This window comes from Aptenodytes patagonicus, chromosome 11 (genome assembly GCF_965638725.1).
Source record: "Aptenodytes patagonicus chromosome 11, bAptPat1.pri.cur, whole genome shotgun sequence".
NCBI lineage: Eukaryota > Metazoa > Chordata > Aves > Sphenisciformes > Spheniscidae > Aptenodytes > Aptenodytes patagonicus.
The window spans coordinates 4087557-4110246 of NC_134959.1; the positions used below are offsets into that span (position 1 = coordinate 4087557).

Sequence of the window (22690 nt, forward strand, 5' to 3'; positions counted from 1 at the left end):
ACACTATAGATTGACTATAGGAGAAGAAGTGCTAGTGAAAGCAGGTCTTTTCCATTCTTGTAATTTAATATAAAAGGATGGGTCTAAATCAAGAGTCTCGTTCAGATCTTTACCTGTGACATTTTAAAATGTAGATTTTATTAATAAAAATCATTTTGATTTAAATAAATACAATTTCAGTTTATGCACAATAGATTTTTCTGTACAGGTGTGAAACTGCTTTATTTTCTCTAGGACTGTCACAGCATTCTTGACATATAGATCAATGTTATAAAAATATACCTGATCTTGGTTTAAAACAGGAGCCGCTCCAGAGGTTTCTGTAGGCAGCTCAAACCGCTCAGGTAGAGCATGTAGAAGGAACAGACTCTGGAGTAGGAAGGACTGTCGGTACAGATTCACTTGAGTATCTTCAGAAAGGATGTGTGGCGTCAGAAACCGGTGCTTTTGAATTATCCAGCATCACAGCTCCATTCCAAGTGTATCTTTAGAGGAAGTTTGCATCAGTTATGACACCCCTTTGTGTGCTTCGGTCGGCGGCAGCAGCGTTTTTCACAGAGTTTGACAAACTCGGACACAATGAAAACTGAGGAAGCCAGTCCGGTCAGAAACAGCAGGTCTGCCGAGAGGAAACAGAGCGGAGATGAACACAGTGGAGAGCTGGATTTTGCGCCGGGCAGGAATCCCCAGTTAAGGGCCTTCCTGCAGTGGGTATTTGTGCTGGTGTAACTCCATAGATGTATGGCCTAGCTATGCTTTTGCTAGCTGTAGAATTAGAGAAATGACTGCAATAGACTAGGAATACCCATACACTCAGTTGGTATAGTCCACTTGACGGGTGGTAACCTCTGCGTTAATCATTTGGGATCCTTGAGCCCTGCTTCTAACAACATGCCCAATGGAGATGCAATACAGTGTAGTGTGGCAGAGTTTGCTTGGACTGATTCAAATGGTAAAATATGCATTGCATTTCAGCTAGGAAACATTCACCCTGCTTTTCCCAAATGGAGTGATTGCATAATGATCCTAGATTTACGTAGAGAAATATCATCATACGGAGCTTGTGGAAAATCTTGGCATGTCTCCATTTACATGCATTTATGTGCAGTAAATCAAAATTCAAAACCTAGACTGGGATATTATCATTAAATACTACTGCTATTTGTGCATAGCTATGTGTACATATATAGGTACAGGAGCTGTTGATTGATTTCCCCTGCCAGCAATCTGTTGGGAGCTGTCATGTAACAATTTGGCAATCGCATCTGCTTTTTAAAGTAGCTTTAATGAAAAAAACCACATTATTTATTTTGCAACTTACCTAGCACTCCCAAATTCTCTGTCTGGAAGATCTTCTGTAATGGAGGGACGTATATAACAGCCAGCTGTCCCAAAAATGACCCAAGGACAGAATACAAGAACATGCGGTTTCGAAAAAAGCCTATTTCAAATATCAGCTTTGTCTAGAGAAGGGGAAAAAAAAAAGAGAAATGTAACATTTCCCAATCTCCTGTTGGTACTTGAATGTTACGCTGTTTCTTTGCATGCAAATGCCATTATTTTTTGAAGTTACATGAATGCCAACTTAGGCAGAGCTACATAGTTGAAAGTGTAGTTGCAGTTGAACTATGATGGATAACTTCATTTATAAAGGTGATAAAAATTGTGCGGCTTTAAATGACATTAAAGAAACCCCTTCCTATGCAAAATACTAGTATTCTGATGTTTATGTTAGTGTTTTGAGACAAGAAATTACTGCTGACAGAGCGATCTCACCTGAGAGCGGCATGTCAGGGCATTGAAGAGGTCAAAAAACACAAAACAGGTAAAAGTCATTGTTGTGGTTCGAGGAGTTATGCCACTTTTTGGATTCTGAAAGCACACGTAAAAATTCAGGGGCCAGTTAAGCCTTACAAAAATATGTCAATTTAACAAACAAATTAAATATTCCCTTTAATGACCCCAGTCGATTTGAAGGGTAGTAAAACAAAGGAATAAATCTAGTTCTAACCATTATAGATAGCATTAATTTCTCTCTGCTAATGGTTGAGTTTATGATCTTAACCATGTTTTGAATTCTTAAACTGATGTGGAATTTGACTGAAGAATATTGTAAATTAGTTGACTTAAACTGCTACAGTAACAGTCACTATTTACTAACAGCGATTCATAGTACTTAGGTACTTGGCATTTTCTACTTACATGGAAAGCTAGAGGTGAAAAGTACCTTAAAGCATTGAAATCATATCAAGTAATAGTTTTCCCACTCTAGATAGGAAGCTCCAAATCAGGGGCAACACAGGAATGCAGAAGCAGAGCTAGGAGCTGGCCCTGGTTTCTTAACCCTCTGCCCGTCCTGATCCTTCCCCATGGGATGTATTTCAGAAAGTCCTTCGCGTGTACTTCAGAAATTGCCCTTCACTTTGTTTTCCACCCTGATGAAAACAAGATACGATTGCAGATTTCCCTCACCTCCTTCCAGAAGACAAAGAGGGTTCCACTGATGATAATTATAGCTGACATGAAGATTTTCAGGATCAATGATTTGCTGAGTATAGAATCCGTGATACGTCGGGGTGGCTGTTTGATAGTATCCCTATCAACAGGTTCAACTCCCAAGCTGCCTCAAAGAGAAGCAGAGGGACGTGTTTAGTTCATGCGGATCATCCCGAAACGGTACTGTTGATAAAACAGGGTGGATGTGGAGGATGAAATTCTCTGAAGTACGGTGTGAGAGATCAGTGTTCTGGCAGGATTACGTAAGGCCCCAGGTTTGTCTGAAACACCTACACCAAAGGTCTTTTTTGCATAATGAGCTGCTAAAATGATGTATTAGACTACCGTAGTACATCATATCAGTGTCCCATCCCAGAGGGAGAGCTAGCTGTGAGATGGTGGACAACATCTCTTCTACATTGTGGAAGTACTAATTGTAACTAGCAGTAGTTGTAATTAGCAGGTGGAGGAGGTTCCTAAGTCTTGTGATTTTGGGGCATATACCACCATATGTACCCAGTATTCCCTTGCCAGTCAGATCTGCAGGGCTACTAGCAGGTGATGCACCCAGGACAACAGACCGTTAGTAGTAAAAAAGTGGAATAGTTAAATGATTCCACCACAAAGCAGGAATACGTAAAACCTCAAGTAAACCTGAAGTAAATGCTTTTGGAGGGACCAGGAGGGAGTAAAAGTACAACTTTTGTCTTATCTAACCACCAAATGACTGGCGCATTGATAAGAAATCATAACAGCTTGTGTTCCTGAGCCAAATTCAGACATATTAAAACCAAGAATATTTTGCTCATTTGACTCTTCCATACCTCTGGGCTGGCGGCCCATCCATGATGATGTTGATCCATAAGATCTGCATAGCATTGAGTGGATTTGGTAGGTTGAGCACTGTTGACAGAGTAATTAGGCTCAAAGCTGAAATGCTCCTGCAAAGCACAGAAGAACATTATTCCGCATGGCCTCACCTAAAAAGTGCCTTCACTGGAATCGAAGCAAACAGGAACTTACGTGCTCAACTGGAACCGGACAAAATTTTTTATGTTGTAAAATATTCCTTTTCCCTCTTCTATTGCATTCCTGGAAGGGAAAGGAGAGTTTATTAAATAACTAATACTCACACTATTTTACATTGAGCTCCCTGTGACACTCAAAATACAAAGTGTCTTCTCTAGCACTTATTTCAGATGAGATTCAGACCCCAGCTTGGGAGGACATCAATGCAGAGTCTCAGTTAAAATGACTTTATCAGGACCAGTAGATCTGAAAACCCTGCTTTATATGGCCAGATCTTGGTTCATAAAGCAGGCATGCGAGCTATTTATATCCTCACTCTACTCTGCCTGCTCTCTCTGTTGTTACGAACCAACAGAGCATTGCAAATTATGTCTTTCCTCTGAGCTTCCTGGATAAGGCAGAGAGCACAAGTTATGATCTACCCAGATTTCTGGGCGCTTTGAAATTCCCAGTTAGCTACAGCAGTGAGAGACCAGGGCTTTCAGATGAAAGGTAGCTTTGTCACCAAGACTTGAAACAAAAATTCATTGCCGTGTGTGCAACTGAAAATGAGCCAGACCCACACTAGGTATCTCCACTTACTGCCTGTTGACTTACATGTCCGGCATCTTGTGTCATTGCCTGGGCTAGTCACATAGCAGACCTGTTGCAATGGATAGCCAGAAAGTAGCTGAAGTAAGAAAGCGTCTGATATAGTAAGAAAGTCGCTAAACCTACATTACTGTTGAGAAGTCATCGTCCACGAGAATCATGTTGGCAGCCTCTTTGCTGACGTCTGTACCAGCTTGTCCCATTGCAATCCCGATATCAGCAGATTTAAGGGCCACGGCGTCGTTAACACCATCTCCTGTCATTGACACAACAGCACCAGCCCTCTGCAAAGCCTGTGAGAGTGGAGAGACAAGAGGGACTGAAGCCAGGAGAAGGTAAGTCAGTCCTGTTGGCAATCACAGGATTTGCACGTAATATTGAAAGAGCAGAAGCGCTATGTGACTTTGAGGGTAAAGCAGACTCAGCAGCCCACTGAGGACAAAACTCAGACCAAGAATTCAGAGGCCGGATTTTCAGGAGTATAGAGCACCTCACAACTTCAGCAGGAGTTAGAAGAGGGGAGTAAAGTCCTCAGAAATCATTCTCTTGGTATTATGCTTGCTAATATCTCACTAGTGTCTTTCAAATGACCCAGGCCAGATCTGCAAGAGAAATGCTAATGCTTTCAGTGTAAATAGTGCCAATGCTCTTGCTTGGGTTTTATGGTCCTTTAGCTTGAGCTGATCCTGTCTTGGAAGAGCAGGTGGTCCAGAGAACTGAGGGACAGCCCCTACACCTTGTTTTTGTGAGGCATACAATGGCTTTGAAAGGCTCTTAGCACCTTTATGATTTTTAGTTTGTGCTTTGGACTTGTTCTGAAGAAAATGGAAACCTGAAAAACAAAAAATACAATCTTGTGTTAGATAGATGCTATTGGAAATGGAACCAGGCCTTGTTTTTGTAATCAAAACCATTACATTTTTGACGGTGGATGATAGCTCTGCCTCTGCCAATTGGTCCAGCTCTTCCCCAGACATGGCTTTCAGCTTTCCGTTGCAGAGACCAATATTCTGTCCTGCAAAAAAAAGCCCAAAATGAGATCTGCCCATCAGCTCTGGAAACAGCCAACTATTTCCCAACTCAAAGAATAGAGGCAGCAATTAAAGAATTTACTGGGAAATACTTCTGAACGTGGGGCATCTGACAGGGCACACAGGTCTCTGGCTCTGAGCTGGGCCGGTCACCCTGTCCTTACTCAGCTGGAGTTACGGAAGCAATACAATACCCAGGTCTGTCGCTCTCCTCTCTGCTGCTTGCTCTGTGTATTTCTAATGGCAAAATGCAAAAATGGGAAGCGCAGAGATACTCACACTCCAAACATTAGTGGAGTCTACAATCCCAGCAATGCCATCTGTCTCATTGAAGGGTCTTACACTGAGATTTTGCCATTTCTGGCGCTAAAATAGTGGAATTAAATTACTGGAATTTGGCCCATAGTCCATAGCTGCTCTATTACTGCATTTAACATGATTTGTTTCAAAGGAAAAGCAAGAACTCGGTGGCATTTAAAACCTCTATTGCACACACAAAAAGAATGATAAAGTTGATTATTGAGTGACGTAACATTTGACTGATCTGACAGACATAATACAGACCCACAGGAAAGAAGCTAAGTTTGTTACCTATAGCCACAGCAGTTTCCAGGGCATCTCCAGTTATCATCTTTACTGATACACCAGACTCAAAAAGGACTTGAACAGCTTCTCTCACTCCAGCCCTCGGGGGATCAATTATTCCAACCAGTCCTAAAAATGTTAGTTTGCCGAGTTCTGGACCTGAAGCCAAAGCAAGTACTAGAAACAGAGGGGGGAAAAAAGAAAAGACTAGATTATTAATAATGTGTTTCCATACATTAAAATGAACATTTAGAGGAGATATTAAATTGCCAGTTTTCCAGCAGAAAAAGTCATTAAAGCCAGATCTTTAGTCATTATATTCAGACCTTGTACAGTCACAAAAATTTGGTTCATTCAGATAATACCATTTTATCTGAATCAGAGCATTTCTGTTTCACGTTTCTCTTAGGATTTATTTTTGTCTAATTTAAATCTGTCTACCAAGTCTTGCCTAAACACAGATGGATTAAATTGGGACAGTACAATGTTAGACCAGACACTATTAAACTACTGTGGTAAACAACAGTGCTCCTGTAAAAACTGAAACTTTTTTTTTTTTTTAAATCTAAAAATGTGAAATGTAAATTAAGTTAAACCAGTGAAACTTCCATTGTGTAAACATCAAGGCTCTGAACATTTTGTTTCTGTTCTTGGTGCCTAACCATATCATTCAATCATTCTTAAATCATTCAAGGATATTTTGCCAGGGGTTCATGTCAGTGTTGCTTTGATGATTGAATCACAAGCTCGCAGCAGCTGCCTGAGCTAATCGCTTTTCTTCAGAGCAGTAATTTGCCATTCACAATGGCAGATGATTCAGATATTGTAAAGCAAGCTCCGTACATGAGTTACTAACCGCAAGACACAGGGCTGGAGAACATGTACATTAACTATACCATCTTCCAGACCCGGCTGCCAAGACTTGTTCTCATCTACTGACATCCTGGGAACACGCACAGGAGATGGCGTCTCTGTTATTGTATGAAATCTAAGACGTTTCTGAAAGGATGTTTCTAGTGATGAAGGAAATAACACGCGTATAAAAACTTTTGTGGGCTGTGCGCTGACATGCAGTCAGGATCCAAAGCAGATCATTAGATTTGGTCCTAACAAAGAATTGAACCCAACTTCAAATAAAAATCTCGGTGCCCAAATCCATGTTTTGAACCCCTTTCAAAGTTGCTTTTTGTGGCTCTTGAAACAGCTTCTCTAAAAGCAAAACTTGGCAGGGCAGTGCTTAGATCAGGTCCAGCACAAAGCTTTTCAATGCAACATTCAGACCGTATCCCAGGCAATCACAACACTCCATGGAGGAAAAACATTCACCGTTGCCCGTGCTTATTTTCAGCTCCTTTCAATCTCACTAATTTAAACCCGACAAATAAAGATTAGTGGAAAGCAGGCATCCAGCAGACCTAAGACAGGCCGCTTGGCAAACTCTCACAAGTATTGTGAAGAGATCATGCAAGTGATGCTAAGGATCGAGCCTCTGTCCATCCCGAACAAAACAGAGCAGGAAACTATTAGGGCGTGATAACCTGTAAGCTTAAGTGACATAGGCAGTAATGACTGACCCCGTAGACCTGAGGAGCCCATTTGTTTTTCTTCCTGCTGGTAGAAGGCTTTCTGCTGGGGTGTAAGTGATAACGAGATGCCACCGCTGTTATACAGAGTGCAATATCGAATGACTTCTTCAAATGCTCCTTTCATGAAGTAAATATCTTCCTGATCCTTTAAAGTAAGGAGATAATATACTTGATCAAAAAAAGAGAAAAGAGCACATTTAAAAAATACTGATAATGCATAAGGCTTCACGTTGTAAGTAAAAAAGGTCTTTTGTTTGCTCTTTTACCGGTTTTGTAAAATGCCCGGGTGCATGTATTATTTATAGGACGTGATATTTTTGCCCTAGCCATTTTTCATGTTCAACCATCACAGACAGAATGGTAATGAAAAGGTTGGTAAGTTTTTACACCGGAGTACAAAATCAGCCAAAATGAGCTCCTTAACCCGGTAAGGGAAAAACGGCCAACATTTTCTTCCAAACATCGTATCTTTCTGAAAAGCTTTTGTTTTTCTGCTCAAACCACTGTATGAAAAGTATTATCTTCTCCCATTCAAACACAGCTTTACAAGCTAAAATTACACCCAAGTTGGGAATTTTGAGGTTTGTTCAGTTTTTCTCCTGACACAGTTAACTTCTGAAAACATTATTTGCTAAAGAGATACCATTTCATGCCCATTGTTGAACTGCACAATTAGAAACATGAGACCAGCCAACACCATTGGTTGCTTTACCTCATTTTTCAGCGCGCATTTCACAGCCATCCACTTTTGTTCAGAGCTAAACGGAATTTCCTTCTTTCTTACATAAATATCTTTTATGTCAGGTAATTCCATCTAAAGTAAGGTAAAACAAAAAGAGCACTGTAATGCTGAACAATGCCAAAGCTTGTATATATTTTCCGTATTACAAGCATTGACTGTTGACCATGTACTTCCAGGCAGTCATACAACACAGAGCTCAAGAGAAAGCATGGGGAGAGTAAACCCCATTTTTCAAACCCATCTTTCCCTTTTGGTGCCTGATAGGGGATAAATGAAACTGGAGTTTGAAGCTTGATCCCTGTTGACTTTTGCAAGAACTAGGGAGCTGCACTGCCGTCTCGGTAGGGCTTTGGGTCAAAGGAGGCTCAAGTCCTTTCCCTAAACCTGCGGCTAAGGGATGGGCAGAGCAGGTTTCTTCCAGCCCAGGCTCAGCCTCCCCCACCTCGGTTATTTCCCAGCCACCCTACTTGGAAGAAAAAGGGAAATTGCATATAACTGAATGGTCAGTCATGGATGTGGTTTCAAATTATTTCCTGGTGGGTTAAACTCAAAAAGCTATTCACCACAAGACGACCCTTCAGCTATGAAGTACGACAGTCCAAATCGATACACGCCTGCTTTAGCAGCACGCGTGGTGCTCTAGGCGCAGTGGTAGTGATCAGAAGTAGCTTCCAGTCTCTCTCTCCCCTGGCTCCCACCAAACTAAAAAATTAAAAAGAAAAAAAAAATAGAAGAGACAACCCCCTTCGTATTCTGCTATGGCTTGGCTACTGAATGGCAGAGCAGAAGGAAGAGTTTAATTTAGCATTTCGGGAAATAAAATGTCATTGTTTTACAAAAAAAATCGTGGTTTCACTGTTAGAGTTACAAGCTTTAAAAACAAGAGGTAAGAACAGACATTTGCAGGTGCATCATTTCATCAGGCACCTCCTGTGCTTTACAGCCCACCTGAGGTCTGTGGATCACAGGCTGCATAATGCTGATTAGATGATAACCTGAGGTGTTTTATGGCCCTCTGCCTATGAGCACGAATGCAATATTCATCAAAGATTCTTGTTTTACATAAACGTGACTAGAAAAAAGTAAAAAGCTAGCAGATGACCCAAATCGATGATGACCCTCTGCCATGCTTTCTCATATGGCCTGTTCTTGCTCATTTTTCACTCTCTTGTCTTCCTCCTGAACTCTTAATTGGCATGTGTAGAAAATATAAAAAAGGCCGTCCGGTCTAAGCCCGAAAGAAATCCATTAAGCAGCGTAATTGCACAGATTAACCAAGCAAAACAATTATTGCTGTTAGCACAGAAGCTCAGGGAAGGTGTTTGTCTGTGACAAGAGGTTTACATGGGAGAGGTGTACATCTATGACCTTGGGGAGGAGAGACAAAGGAAGACTAAAACCAGTCCAGGGACTTTGAAGGGGTCTGATCACTGCTCTCAGACCTAACAATTCCAGCTTTTTTTTTTTTTTTTTTAAGTTCTGGAAAATTTTAAAACTTACCTTCATTGCAAGGGCAATGAGAGCTCCTTCTGTGGGCTGTCCCATCACACCATTTTTCCTGATAATGGCATTATTGACTACACAGCCAGCCTAGAGAAAGGGACAAATTTATATGCTGTATTTTGGTAAAATGTTACATTTTGGATAAATTAACATCAAGCAAAACACAATATATGTCTAACCAGCTTGATAAATCATGAAAATGAAAACTTAGTCTCTCCTCCTATTGCTTCTAACGTGCAGTATGGATAGAATAAGACCTAACCTCCATTTGAGATTCCAGCTCAGATCATTTCACTACCCAAACACTCCGCTTTAGCCTACAGTCGAATGTGCAAGATTTTATTTAACGCTAACACGAAACCCAGGGACCACCACAGCACGTTTATATATTGACTATGTAGCTAGCTAAAGTCTAGAATCTGTCCACATTAAAAACCTGAACGTGGTAAAATTAATCAGTGTCTCCTCTGCCAGAATTGTATTTTTATCCAAAATGTCATTGACACTTTAAGCTGATGACTCTGGTCTCCCTTTACATGTCTTACGATTGCTACCTTGCACCCATAAGCTTCAGATATTATATCACAATTACTCAGAGCTTTTCCACGAGAATGCTCTAGCAAGGCAGTTCATTTTAGAGTTACAAAAGTGGCTTTTTTCATGCTCATAACCCAAAGTGATCTGTACAAATGAAAATTGAATGTAAACAGGACAATCTGGTTTATAATTTATACTTACCTCCACTAGTTTCCCAACTGAGACGTTGGAAAATTCTTTAAGAATCTCCTTTGATGGCAGAAGATAAACATTTCCTTCTCCATTGTAGCCCACCCCACTGACCTGAGGAAGGGAGAGACAGAAAGAGCAAATTTCCCAGTGCCGGGCAGGACTATCCTACATCCGTATCTGTTGGGGTGCACTTGAGCGAATTTCTGATTTTGAAGGCGTGCTGGGGTTATCCTTTCTAGCTCAAAGCAATGCTTATAGGAAAGGCTGCAGATAATGAAAGTATAATTTTACAACAGCTGTATGGGAACAAAAAGAACCAGCTTGTCTTATACAGAACTTGTTCGCCATGAGTTCAGAAGTCTCCGGCAGCTCAGTCGAGAGATCCAGCCCTTTGGTAGCAGTGGGTTCACTGGTCTTACCCTACTGATGACTGGCCTGTGTCTCCACTGCCTGACATTTTGCATCCCTGCATTTTTCATCCACTCTGCACGCAGATAAATGAACCAAGCAGAAGGATCAGGTCACTCGTATAATAAATATTGCTACAGAAGATGGGCCCACAAGGGTCGGTGGCAGGTTTCAGTATTTACAGTTATTGCAGAGAATAGCAGATGATGTCGATGAACATCTTTAAGGCATCTGAGCAGCTTTTGTACACTCAGACCCACCTCTGCCTGTCTCCAGCACCACAAAAGTCCCTTCTCTTAATGGAACCAGTGATGTGCAAGAAACTGCTTGTTTTGGGGCTGACTCAGCATCCCTGATTTGGGCCTAATTGAACTAAAAGCAAATTGGCGCTGCTGAGCTTGAACAGGAAAGTCCGTATTACCGCCTCGGCCATACCTCTGCCTGGAACCCATCCGAGGTCACGAGCCGAGTCACCGTCATCTCGTTGGCTGTCAGAGTGCCTGTCTTATCTGAGCAGATGACATTGCAGCAACCTGATGCAGGAAAGTTTTTAATCAGAACTAATAAATAATGCAACCAAACAATGAGATTCAGGGCCCCAGAAGAGGGAGAACGTGTTTCCCCAGCGTCACTCAAACTGCACCAGTGAGAAAAGGGAGAAAGCACCAAGAAACGGATGAGTTTTCTAACAGGGTGTTGTAAGGAAAGGATTTGAGTGCACGTCAGGGTATCGTGCACATAATTTGGATGCGAGATATGGTAGGAGACATCAGAAGAGGGCCACATCGTCTTGAGTATCATATAGTGGGCAGTCAGAGAAGGCATTGATCTCCAGGGAGTTGATCAATGTTTCTGAGCTGCAATATCACACAACAGAACAGCTGTTATATTCTGAAAAGACGTGTCAAATTCCCACTCTGCCACATGCTTCCTCAGAAGGGCCGTTTAACCCTTGCTTCTCTAAATCAGGAATAACAGCTCTACCCTGCCTCACCAAGGGATTGTGAGGGTAGACGTGTTAAAGACTGCTACAGAAAATACTTTAAAATCCACAGCTAAGAGCAGGAGCTGCCCCACTCGTGCCCTGCTCTGACAATCCTGCTTCAGTAAAGCACATTTCTTCCAGGGCCCATTTACACCACAATACAGCAAAGGAGTGAATTAGCTGAGTCACCACATTCAGGCTAGTTTCCACTCCCAAGAAGGGGAAAAATGACTTTAATGCAAAAAAGAATCAGACTCCAGCTCCATTCTAAGTCTGAATATCTTCCCTGGCTCTGGAGATGACCACGCTGCTTAGGCACAGACCCCAGGAGCATGATGACCACCAGGTAAAAGCCTGGAGAGAATAAAGCAGATTGGGCTGCAATTAAATTAATCGCAGTTTTGAAGGATTAGCACAGAGCAAAGCTATCACCTCCAATATTTCATTTTTAGTTACTGACAATTAAAGAATCAGATAAAGAAGGCGGCTTATTTTTCTCCTTTTCAGAAGTTTAACAGACGTGGCACAATTAATGTGTGGGAGAGTACAGTTTTCGCCGTGCTTAGGCTGTCTTGCCGAGTAGCCGGGCATCTGGCAGTTACACCTGTTTGGGCGCAGCCCTACCAGAACGAAATTCTTCATGAGATAAGGCCGTTTCAGATGTCCTGGGTCAGGGCAGATACAATAAAATAAGGGTGATAAGATTCCTTAGCTGCAGAACAAACAAGGGCAGTTCAAACAATAGCAGCATTTCCAAGGAAGATGTATTTTAGCTGAAGGATCCGGCTGTGCAGCAGATATTTGTGACTGCACGGGCCAGGCTTGGCATTTAGTGTACTTTTTAATAGTGGTACTAAATACACAACATGTCTTCTCCTTCATATAACTGCCATACTGACCAAGGTCAGAGCAGCAAAGCCTGGAATACAGTGACCTGGGAATAAGGGCCAATTTGAAGATAAGGGGAGGTGAAAGAATAATTTCATTACAGTTCATTCTGCCCTGCAGTTCTGAGGATGGGCTGGATGCCTTCTCAAGGTCCTCTCTGTCCCTGTTTTCCATGACTTTTTGGATATCAGGGAGACGGCCACACAGGCTGCAGAAGGACAAATAGTTTTGTTTACGCCACCAGGCTCGACTTGAGGGGCTGCAAGATTTTTTAGCCAGATACTGAAGAAGCAGACAGGATGGACCTGCAGGATGATCCCACAGAATGGGGAGGAAGGAGAAACCAAGCCTTTCAACCCGACCAGGGCATGCATATCTGCAGAGGTGCTCTGCTCCCCGTGGGCCAGTGCCATGGGTTGGGTTGCACCATTCCTAGCACCTGCCTGTGTTAATATCACTGAAATAAGGGAAAAGGGTGAGAAACACAGGGTAGAAAATGTATTTAAGTCTGAGTGGGTTGCTCTGGCCCAGTAAGTATACTCCAAATTTAATTTTTTTAATCAGACCAAGGCTCACTTGACCAGCCCGTTGCTATTCAGCTCAGATTTTGAAGCCTGGCAGATGACCAAGCTGTGTGGCCCCTTTGCAGCCTTACCTAAGGTTTCTACTATGGGCAGCTTCTTCACAATCACCCTTTTCTTGGCCATCCGGAGAATACCCAGCACCAGTGTTACGGTGACCACGATGGGAAGACCCTCTGGGATGGCAGCCACCGCCAGGCTGGGGACAGCGGAGAGAAAACAGCTTCAACACAGGGGTCAAACTACAAGTACTGACCAAAACCTGTCAAAGGGACATTTCCATGGGGTGAGTTTTCCTGCTTATACATGCATATCTGAATGGGAGTGTGCAGTGCTAACCACTGGGACTCCTGGCACACTGTAAATACAAAAGCAGGATATTTATCCGACCCTTCAATGTTTTTCTGGATGATTTTGACAGAGCAATTACTTTTCTTCCTTACATTGCCAAAGAGCATTAATTTCTGGCTAAGTAGGGATTTAGGGGTGGGATTTCATTTCATTTATTTAACTTTCTGAGGATGGAAGTTGAATATTCCTTGACAACACGGCTCACACGTTAGCTACTGGCTCCTGGCCACACGCAGTCCCTCATCTCCTCTCTTACATGTGGGTACAAGCTATGGCAGAACAGAATCAGCTCCCCAGGTGTCCCCATGCTGCACACAGTGAATCAGAGCAACATCAACCTGCAACACCTAACTTGCTAGAAGAATCCAGACACAGTCTGTATCTGTCCCTTAGTTATTCCTTGAGTAACTGAACTTCTAGGTATGTGCAAAAAGCAATCAAGGAGGACTTTCAAAACCATAGGCTGCTCTCCAAAACTCAGGCTTAAACACTCTTCTTTGCCACCACATCCCCCCAGGAGACAGGAAGGTGGGCACCGAGCCGGTTTGGCTTCTCTGTTGTATCCTCATCCGTGGTTTTGGTTTTATTTCCATAGAATACTTTTAGTTTCTTTTAAAAAAGGATTGATTTTAGAGCCATGACAAAACCAAACATAGGTTTTATGGGTACTACTAAAAGCACGTGGTTTATTATGCTTGATTAAGAGGTTGTGCATGCTTTTTAGGCCGCATAAAATGCACATTCCTATGTTTAGACGTAAATCCAGTAAGAACAGCAAAGACTAATATTTGCTGTTGCTACACTCCCACTAAATTCATAGTACAGATAGGAAAGGACATTCACAGCAGGATGAGCTGGAAAAGCCAGTGAAACTTTTCAAAATACTGATTTCCAAAATTAAATAAACCCTCAAACTTTATTTTTTTCTACTAAACTCTGTTGTAAAGCTCACATTAATTTCACCAGTGCAAGATCAATATGTATTTATGAAGGGTCTTCCTCAAGTTCTCTTTTATGAAATGTCCATTGTTTTGAACAGGGAATTCCCTGGGACGTGTTTCATTAGAAATCAAAGAGAAAGGTGCTCTCCAGTCCTTACCTAACTCCGATCGTGAACATGCTGAGGAGATGCTTCCCTTGTAACCAGCCAAGAAGCATTATTAAACCTGGTGGGGGAAAACCATCCGATTAAAAAACTTCAAGAAATTTATAAATCTCTAACCTGCTTTAGCTGTTGTTGGGGAACCGAGTATGCAATGAGGCCCCCATATCTCTCTTTCTGAGGTGTCTCTGCTTGAACCCCCAAAGTCCAGGTAACCCACATCAACAAGTACTTTTGGAAAAAGTGGCCCTGGAGCACAGAGGGCTTTCACAGCTGACCATGCAAGTACGAGCATTGCGTCCGACTCACCGATTATGCCAAAGGAGAAAAGAGTGAGTTGCTTCCCCAGTCTGTCCATGCTTTTCTGGAGAGGTGTTTTGGGGGTCTGGAAACATTAGAGTATAGCTGGTTTTCTTTGCTTGTTACATAAGATAAGAAGATGACACTCAGCCCAGAACAACAGACCCACACAGTCCTGGTTATCATTACCGTGATCCCTACAGCTGCCCGATATACCCACCCCAAACCCCCAACGGGGTCTGCTGGGCACAGACTGTCCCGCAGGGAGAGAGTCTCTGCCTCAATGCACTCAAGACAGACAAAAAGTGGGAGAAAAAGAGGAATTATATTCAATTATAGCTGGGGAGCCAAGGTGGAGACAGACTAAGGGCTAAATTGGAAAAGGACCTTAGCAACTGAGTCGAGGACTGGATAATGTGTGTGCAAAGCCTCTGAGACAGCGATAAAAAGTCTGGACCCCCATCCCTGTCCCAGAGGCTTTGCACACACATTACCCAGAGGCATCCACTTCTGCTTTGCTGTGATTTCTTGCATTAACGGATCAAGAGTTAACTAGTTTCTAGACCCTCATCTGTGTTGGTTCAGAGCTCTGGCCCATGAAATTTTGGCACGTATAGAAGCAAAATTTTATATATGTAGTGGAAAGTTGGGGGGAGGGGGAAGAAGAAACCATGATGTTTGGGTGACTACCAAGTTAGACACAAGCTGAGCATCACAAGTCTGGATTCAGAAGCCTAAATCCTGCTTATAGCCTTCTTTTTTGGAGACAGAACTTTGGTGTCCCTCAGTCACACAGGCATTTTGTAGCAGAAACAGAAATGAATCCAGTGCATTAACCCTTGGAACTGCTTTTCCTCACAAACTTTCATCCAGAACATCCATCATTTCCAGAGAGACACAGAGACTTTTTTACCTCTTCAGCTTGCATCATTTTGAACACTTCTCCAAACTGTGAATTTTCACCCGTCCCAATAACCACACCCTGAAAAGAGGGAAAAAAGAGAGGGGGAGATGAAAAAATCTAGAGATTCTGTAAATAATGTCAAGGAAAAGATTGAGGCTGACAGGACTCACTTTTCCCTTGCCGTATCGCACTAGGGTCCCCATGAAAACAACATTGCTCAGCGTGGTTATGTCTCCGGCTTCCAGTAAGACACCGTCAGTCTTGTTGCAAGGCTCAGCTTCTCCGGTAAAACTGGATTCATCCACCAGCAGATCTGTAACCTAATTAAAAAGGCACATTTCTGGCACTATTAAGACAAGAAATTTCCAAAACAGTCCTTTGTACGTATAGCTGTATTTACCTCTATCAGCCTGAGGTCTGCAGGAACCCTGTCACCAACAGACAGATATATGATATCTCCAGGCACAAGCTCTCGCGCTAGAAGATGCTGCAGTTTTCCTTCCCTCAGGCTACATTAGACAAATGGAAAAAGAAGGACGAAAACTAGGCTGTGAGGTTTTTATTCCTTCTGCAGGCTTGGGAATGTGACTGGCAAGAAAGCAAGAGCCCTGCCCCAGAGAGCTTCCAAAGTAAATAAGAACATAAAATCTTCATAACAATGAGGAGAGATGATTATCTTCAGTTTGGGCTCAGTTTTAATTCATAAACAGACGGGCAGGTTATGGAAGACTTGCATTTCAGCAATAAGTAACTTAAACAATACTTATACAATAGATAGGAGTGACAAGATGGTGTATTTTCCTGTGGCTCATGCTTTAAATAATGAAATGCAGATTCTTTAACCTAAAAAGAAGGGGTTTAAAGCTAGAATTACCGCTGGCATTTCACTATTGTATTAAAAGTACAGCCTTTCGAGTGGTTAGATGTGTCATATCACAAATAAATAAAGAACAAACAGTGGTGTTCGTAAGATCCAAACCTGGGTGAACTTTGGACCAGAAGAAAACCCCATGCTGCTTTTGCAGTGCAAGGTTTCTCTGAGCCTCACAGCTTATTTATGTTGGCTGTGAGAAAACTGATTAGCAAAGACATAAGTGGGAAAAGTGTTTCCTGTAATCTAAAGCACCGATACCGAACATCAGAGTAGTCAGGGAAGCGGTATCTGATACACCCTACAACTGCTCCACGGGCAACGGCGTGACTGCACTCGTGTGTGGCCGATCTGCACCGAAACACCTGCTGTGCCCGTGCCCGGCCCGTACGTGCAGCGACGGGCAGGCGTGGGCAAGGAAACCCGGCCCACGTGCACCTCCGCTCACAAGCCGTTTTGTGCCAATCATCTCCCAGGGGCAAAACTATCCCAAAGCCAAAAAACCACGCAGGTGAGGTTTTTCCTGCACAGGGAGTCAGCGACACGCAAGAGGCTGCAGGGACCCTTATGCAGGGTGTGGAGCAGGACGTTTCTGGGACCGTCCTGTCTCTCAGCATTTATTCAATTCCACTGGGTGCCTACTTTAAAAATCAGAGTTATTTCATCCCCTTTCACCGTGCCTTACAGCTGCACCCGCACACGGTGCCACTCCTCCAGACACCGGGTTCTTCTTATGTGCATGACAACCTGAAGTAATTTTCTTCACCGGTCGGTTCTGCTCTCATAACCCAAACCCTCCTAAAACCCACTGAGCCAGGCATGCCTCACCAGTTGCACTCGGGGGGCACCAGCTTGTTAAGTTCTTCCAGAGATTTTTCCGAGCGATATTCCTTTTAAACGAGAAAGGAGAAGAAAGCCAAGTTACACGAGCAGGCTCGCTCATGGCAGCCCCGGCTGCGGAGCCGAGCTCCGGCTAATGTACCTGGATGAAGGCCACGGTGACCACGATGAGCACTGCCTGTGAACAAAGAGGCATTACAGGCGTGGGCACACCAGCTTCAGAGAGTGAAGGGTTGGGTTGCAGGAGAGGTGCCACCTACCATGGCGATGCTCACGGCGTCCTCAAATTCTTTCGTGATGACGCTTACTAAAGCGGAAGCCAGCAACAAGAGAATGAGGGGATTTTTGAACTGAAAAAAATAAACAAATTGCGATATAAAGTTAAATATGGCACTGCCGAAGCTGAGCTGGCCTCAGACCTCTTCGGGAAGGAATAGACATGTGGTTTTGCTGCAGAGACCCTCCTTGCTCATGACAGCAGCATCGCTCTGCCCAGACAGAGAGGGTGCAGCACCTGTGGTTGGGCTGAAGCCGGATCCTGCGCCCGTACAGGGGACAGGCGGCATCAGGGACCAGCAGGACAAGGCAGAGGCTCACACCAAAAGACATGAGTTTCCTCTCTTTTCCCCTGCTTGCGCAGGCTCGGCTCGCCTTTGCAGACATACAGCGCAGGACTGACTCTAAAAGCTCCTTGGAGGCACGATAGGTACAAACAAAAACTTTATTGTCTTTTTAGAATTTGAAACCAGAAATCCTCTTTCTTTTTTTTCTTCCCTTTAATTAATCTGCTAAACTCTGTGCTGGACCCAGGGCTGCAGGAGTCAGATCCTCACTTTTTTCACTTTTAAACACAGATTTTAAGGACCTTTCTCCTACCTGAGAAAGTTACAGCTCCGTTTAGCTAATGTGGGAATTGGTGTAAGGGAATTAAGTCAGGCAAAGACAAGACTGCCTGTTTTGGGTAACAGATGCGTGGCGAAGCACGGTAGGAAAGCCAAGGTTTAAACTTATTCCTTGCTGAAGCCGAAGATGAAAGTCCCTTTGTTTCTCTTTAGAAAGACTGGGCTGAAGGGGAGGCTTTACAAAAAATAGCAGCTGGAAGAAGCCACATCTGCTGAGGGACGATGCTCAGGTGCAGAGGTGTGAACGGTGTGGGACTGCAAGCAGCTCTTCCAGAGACACCGACAGGTTGCGGAAGGGTCAGAGATGCACTAAAGAATTCGCTTGGTGTCCCCGTAGGAGAAAGAACTTGTTAAGGATGAGCAGAAAACACCCACCATCTCACTTTTTATTAAGAATAAAAGAATCTTTGAAGAGACCTAGTGATGGTTACAAAGTGCTTAAAGAATATTGATCACATAGAAAAATACGTGAAATAAAAATAAAGTCTTCCAAAGCAACTAAAATCTTCATGACCCGGCAAGAAGAAAATCAGTCAAATTGCTGGTTGAAAATAAACAACAAAAAGACGACCCCTCCTGCTTGGTTAAAAGCCCTAAAAGAGAGGTGACAGGTGCATTAAATACTGATGAGAACCAGTTAATAAAAGCAAAGCTCAAGGATAACTCAGCTGGGGAAAAATAAGATCGCAAATACCACTTTCTGCCTGGCTTTTTGGGGGCAGCTGGATTGAAACCGTGGATCTTCACCACGCATGGCACCGTGTATGGATGTACCCGTTACTGCCGTGTTGCTAATAGAGACGCTAACACTCACCTGAGCTCTACAACTGCCTCTGCTTTTGCTGGACGTTTAGGGCTTTCCTTCACTGGGGTAACCGAAATCAGGGTGGCTTTCAGCTACTATTGGTTTTCCTCAAACCTTTCATGATTTTATCACTTGCCTTAAAGGGAATAAATACGCTCCAGAAATCAGGTCACTGATCTACGGCTTTTGATTTGTGGGCTGCGTGGAGATAAAAAGGTTTTTGTTTTTAAGATGTTGACTTGACATTAAATGATCCCGCATCTGAATCTCACAATGGCTTTCCTGGGGGAACAGACAGTTTCTGTATCCGAAGCACATCCTGTTCCAAGGCTGAATCCGTGGAAGCAGAAATCCTGAATATTTCAATGTAGAGACATACTTAGGCCAACCCAGACAGGGGTTTTTGCCAGGAAATGAGAATATATGCAGAAAATCCTTACCTGGTCTAGATATTTCTTCCATATCGGCTCTGTATTCTCTACTGAAAATTCATTCCAGCCATGTTTTAACCTGCGCTGTAGCACAGAAAACTCAGAGAGTCCAGTTTGTAAGTCAACCTAGAAGGAAATTTAAAAAAAACCCCAAACATTACATATTGTAGAATAGTTATAAAAAACTTCTTAAGGCAAAGTTATGTTAAAAACCTGTAAGCAGACTGGGCAAGATGTTCATGGTTCAGTCCCCCACAAAAAAACAAATCTATCCACTGTTTTTCGGTTTAGGTATTTATTTTTGTTAAACTATAAAACTTTACCATCAACCATCATAGAAACCCATAAAGTAAGCACAAGTTAATTAAAAAAAAAAAAATCCTCAAATGAGAAACCATACAATAGGTGACAAATTAGAAATCTAAAATAGTAAAGGAAAGAATTGATTTCTGGTTTCACTGTACATTTAAAGAAAAAATAAAAATAAAAATACCCTTACAAAATTCAAACAGAACAAATGGAGAAGGAATAAGATCTATTTTGCCTGGATTTAACAAAATAGCAAGGTCAGACACCAAAATATCACTAAGCTTTATAGCTTTCCCTGGTCGTGGGGACTCAGCCTTTCCAAATTTCCATATATTTTTCATACGTGGGGTTAAGCGTGAGTTATCACATCAGATGTGCCCAAGGGCAAACTCCAGTGCAGACCGAGTAACCGGAGTTTTCTTCCTGAGCCCCAGCGTCCCCCCATCCCTCCGGCTACGTCCACGCCGCAGCTGCGGGGAAGCTCGAGTGGGGCCGGGGCAGAGCGGCCGGTCCTGCCCCAGCAAACTTCCCTGCCAGGGCTGATCTCCCCGCTCCGCGTGGGCAAGCGGGTCTCAGCACGAGCTGAACCAGGTGATGGCTACAGCTTCGCTGTTTGCTTGGGGTAGGGATGGCGAGGTGAATTTAAATCTAACAATTCAAGCTGTGAGCAAGCCTTTGAGAAGTCATCTAGGCCAATAAATGTGATGAGTTTTGCCTCTGAAACGAAACCTGCTACGAAAAGCAGGGGAAGAAGCGCTGTGTGCATTTGCACAACGTTTTCCAAGGAGCTGCCGACAATTCAAGTGGGTAAGCTGTGCAGCCTGCGCCTGGGGCTCCTCTGCCAGCCTTGGCAGAGCACTGCGAGCGCTTCATTTTCCAGGCTGGACAATTGAACTCTTTCACCTGCAGCTCACAGACCCCCTCACTTCGGTGAAATCCTTCCCCAGGACAAAGTGAAGCACAAATGCCCAATGCTGAGCCTCGAACATGGCCAACACGAGGGTTCGTCCCACGTAAGGGCAGAGGCGTTGGGCAGTCCAGGAGTTTGCACAGGAAACCAAAGACAAATTTTGCTGCTCGGTCTCTTCCCAGAGTCAGATTACACAGACTGCGTTGCTATGTTCACAAGGACCTCTACAAACCCTTACGTTTAAAGCTTTTGCCAAGTCTTCTTTGGGGCATTTACATGCGTCTTTCGGGGGCAGAACTGTCACCTCCTTCTCCTGCTCAACTATTTTCAGCTCACACTCCTCATGGGTCTGAGTAAACGAGATAAAGCAATCGTTAGGCAAGAGCATGGTTCATAAAAGCGTTTCAGCATCTCTTTGCTTCCTCCCTTAATCCCACTCCCTTCCCTCACCTTGCCAGCCGTGTGACTCCACAGTTAGCTAAAACACTTCCTAAATCACAGCGCTTTATAATGTTCACTAATTAATCTTCATTACAGCCCCAAAGCCAGGTGCACAATCTTGTAGTGGAAAGAAAGGCTGTTAGGAGCTGGATCACCAAAAAGACAAGCACACGCCACCACCGTGGTCAGAAAAGTGTGCCGGGCTCTGCTGTTTGCAGGTATCCTGCCTGAGATGAGCATTTTTCCATGCCAGTGTCTCACAGCCCACTGCACGCTCAGTGCTCAGAGCAAGGAAAAAACCTTTTCCCTTGTTAAAGACATAATAAATGAACAGAAAACGTGAGCTAGAAAAATGTCTGAGCCAGTGGGAGAAAGCAAAAGTCTCCTCTCCCGTCTGCACAACTGTTTTCCTCCACCACTGGCTCTGCAAATGCCTCTGAGCAGGACAAACCCCTCCTGTCCCATCCAGGCAGCCCAAGGGCTGCGCCGAGTTCCCAGCACCCAGGGGCTTAGCACCCTGACCTCTCTTCCCTTTCGGGATCCCTTGTCTCCTTTGCCAAAATGCTCTTTCCAGAGCAGCAGCATCCCCTGAAATCTCAGCCAGGCCCACGGTGGAGGTGGTGTGATCGCTGTTGCAGGGTAAGTACGGAGAGGGAGAAATCTCACCCTTCCCAAGGGACAGGAAAATCCATTCCCATTTGCTTTCATTCATAAAGCACAAAATCGCCTGTTCGTTACGAGAGGGATCTCGAGAGAGCATGGTGCTCAGCCCCCGGCAGAGCTCAGCCCTGCGGCCAGCTCACGCTCGGCAGGGCGGGAGGAATTTGGCACCAGTTCCCTGCTACCAGCACCCTGGGGTGTTTGCTGGGGGAAACATTCAGGTCCGGCTCATCAGCACCTGAGCAAGGGTTTGGAGGACTTCAGAGATGCCTGCAGTGTTATTTGGAGAATTAGCCCTTCTATGAATATTCAGGAGGTTTCTAGGAACATCCAGTGTTTTGCAATCTAAAGCCCGAGATAAATGCAGAAAATCTCTTTGGCTGTTCGCTCACGTGGGTACACAGAATCGGTTTCTGTCTTCTGGAGAGCTCGTAGCAGATGAGATAGGAGCATCTCTAAGTCCTGCTCCTTAAAAAGGCTTTTGCCACGTCCATACGTTGCAGCCCCCTTTTTATCGCCGTTTACTGACCCACAGTACAGCTGCTAACACATGAGATACCAGCACTGACCTGCTCCCAGCAGAAACGCGGAAGAGTTTGCTGTGATCCCTTGGTCTGTGCAGTGCTCATTCAGGAGCCATTTTGCCCCAGGAACAACCTGCCTTTCCAAAACCCCAGCAATTTGCCCAAGTTTTCCAAGGACTTTCCTGC

General features: G+C 43.8%; 1 protein-coding gene across 2 annotated transcripts in view; it reads right to left on the reverse strand.

Moving 5' to 3' along the window:
* Positions 1 to 117: 117 nt before the first annotated feature.
* ATP2C2 (ATPase secretory pathway Ca2+ transporting 2) overlaps positions 118 to 22690 on the reverse strand; it is a 28441-nt gene continuing 5868 nt past the window's right edge. For both annotated transcript variants that reach the window (XM_076349029.1, XM_076349030.1), the window contains 26 exons: positions 21118 to 21228; positions 19670 to 19786; positions 17783 to 17872; positions 17665 to 17700; positions 17511 to 17572; positions 16212 to 16320; positions 15982 to 16131; positions 15821 to 15889; positions 14917 to 14992; positions 14605 to 14671; positions 13229 to 13353; positions 11136 to 11233; positions 10302 to 10403; positions 9561 to 9650; positions 8031 to 8132; positions 7307 to 7463; positions 5739 to 5909; positions 5034 to 5131; positions 4898 to 4948; positions 4243 to 4409; positions 3520 to 3588; positions 3321 to 3437; positions 2473 to 2620; positions 1777 to 1872; positions 1322 to 1463; positions 118 to 619 (listed from right to left, as the gene is read on the reverse strand). In XM_076349029.1, coding sequence (XP_076205144.1) covers positions 504 to 619; positions 1322 to 1463; positions 1777 to 1872; positions 2473 to 2620; positions 3321 to 3437; positions 3520 to 3588; positions 4243 to 4409; positions 4898 to 4948; positions 5034 to 5131; positions 5739 to 5909; positions 7307 to 7463; positions 8031 to 8132; positions 9561 to 9650; positions 10302 to 10403; positions 11136 to 11233; positions 13229 to 13353; positions 14605 to 14671; positions 14917 to 14992; positions 15821 to 15889; positions 15982 to 16131; positions 16212 to 16320; positions 17511 to 17572; positions 17665 to 17700; positions 17783 to 17872; positions 19670 to 19786; positions 21118 to 21228 — 2736 coding nt within the window. In that variant the 3' untranslated portion in view covers positions 118 to 503. The remainder of the gene's footprint in view (positions 620 to 1321; positions 1464 to 1776; positions 1873 to 2472; positions 2621 to 3320; positions 3438 to 3519; positions 3589 to 4242; positions 4410 to 4897; positions 4949 to 5033; positions 5132 to 5738; positions 5910 to 7306; positions 7464 to 8030; positions 8133 to 9560; positions 9651 to 10301; positions 10404 to 11135; positions 11234 to 13228; positions 13354 to 14604; positions 14672 to 14916; positions 14993 to 15820; positions 15890 to 15981; positions 16132 to 16211; positions 16321 to 17510; positions 17573 to 17664; positions 17701 to 17782; positions 17873 to 19669; positions 19787 to 21117; positions 21229 to 22690) is intronic.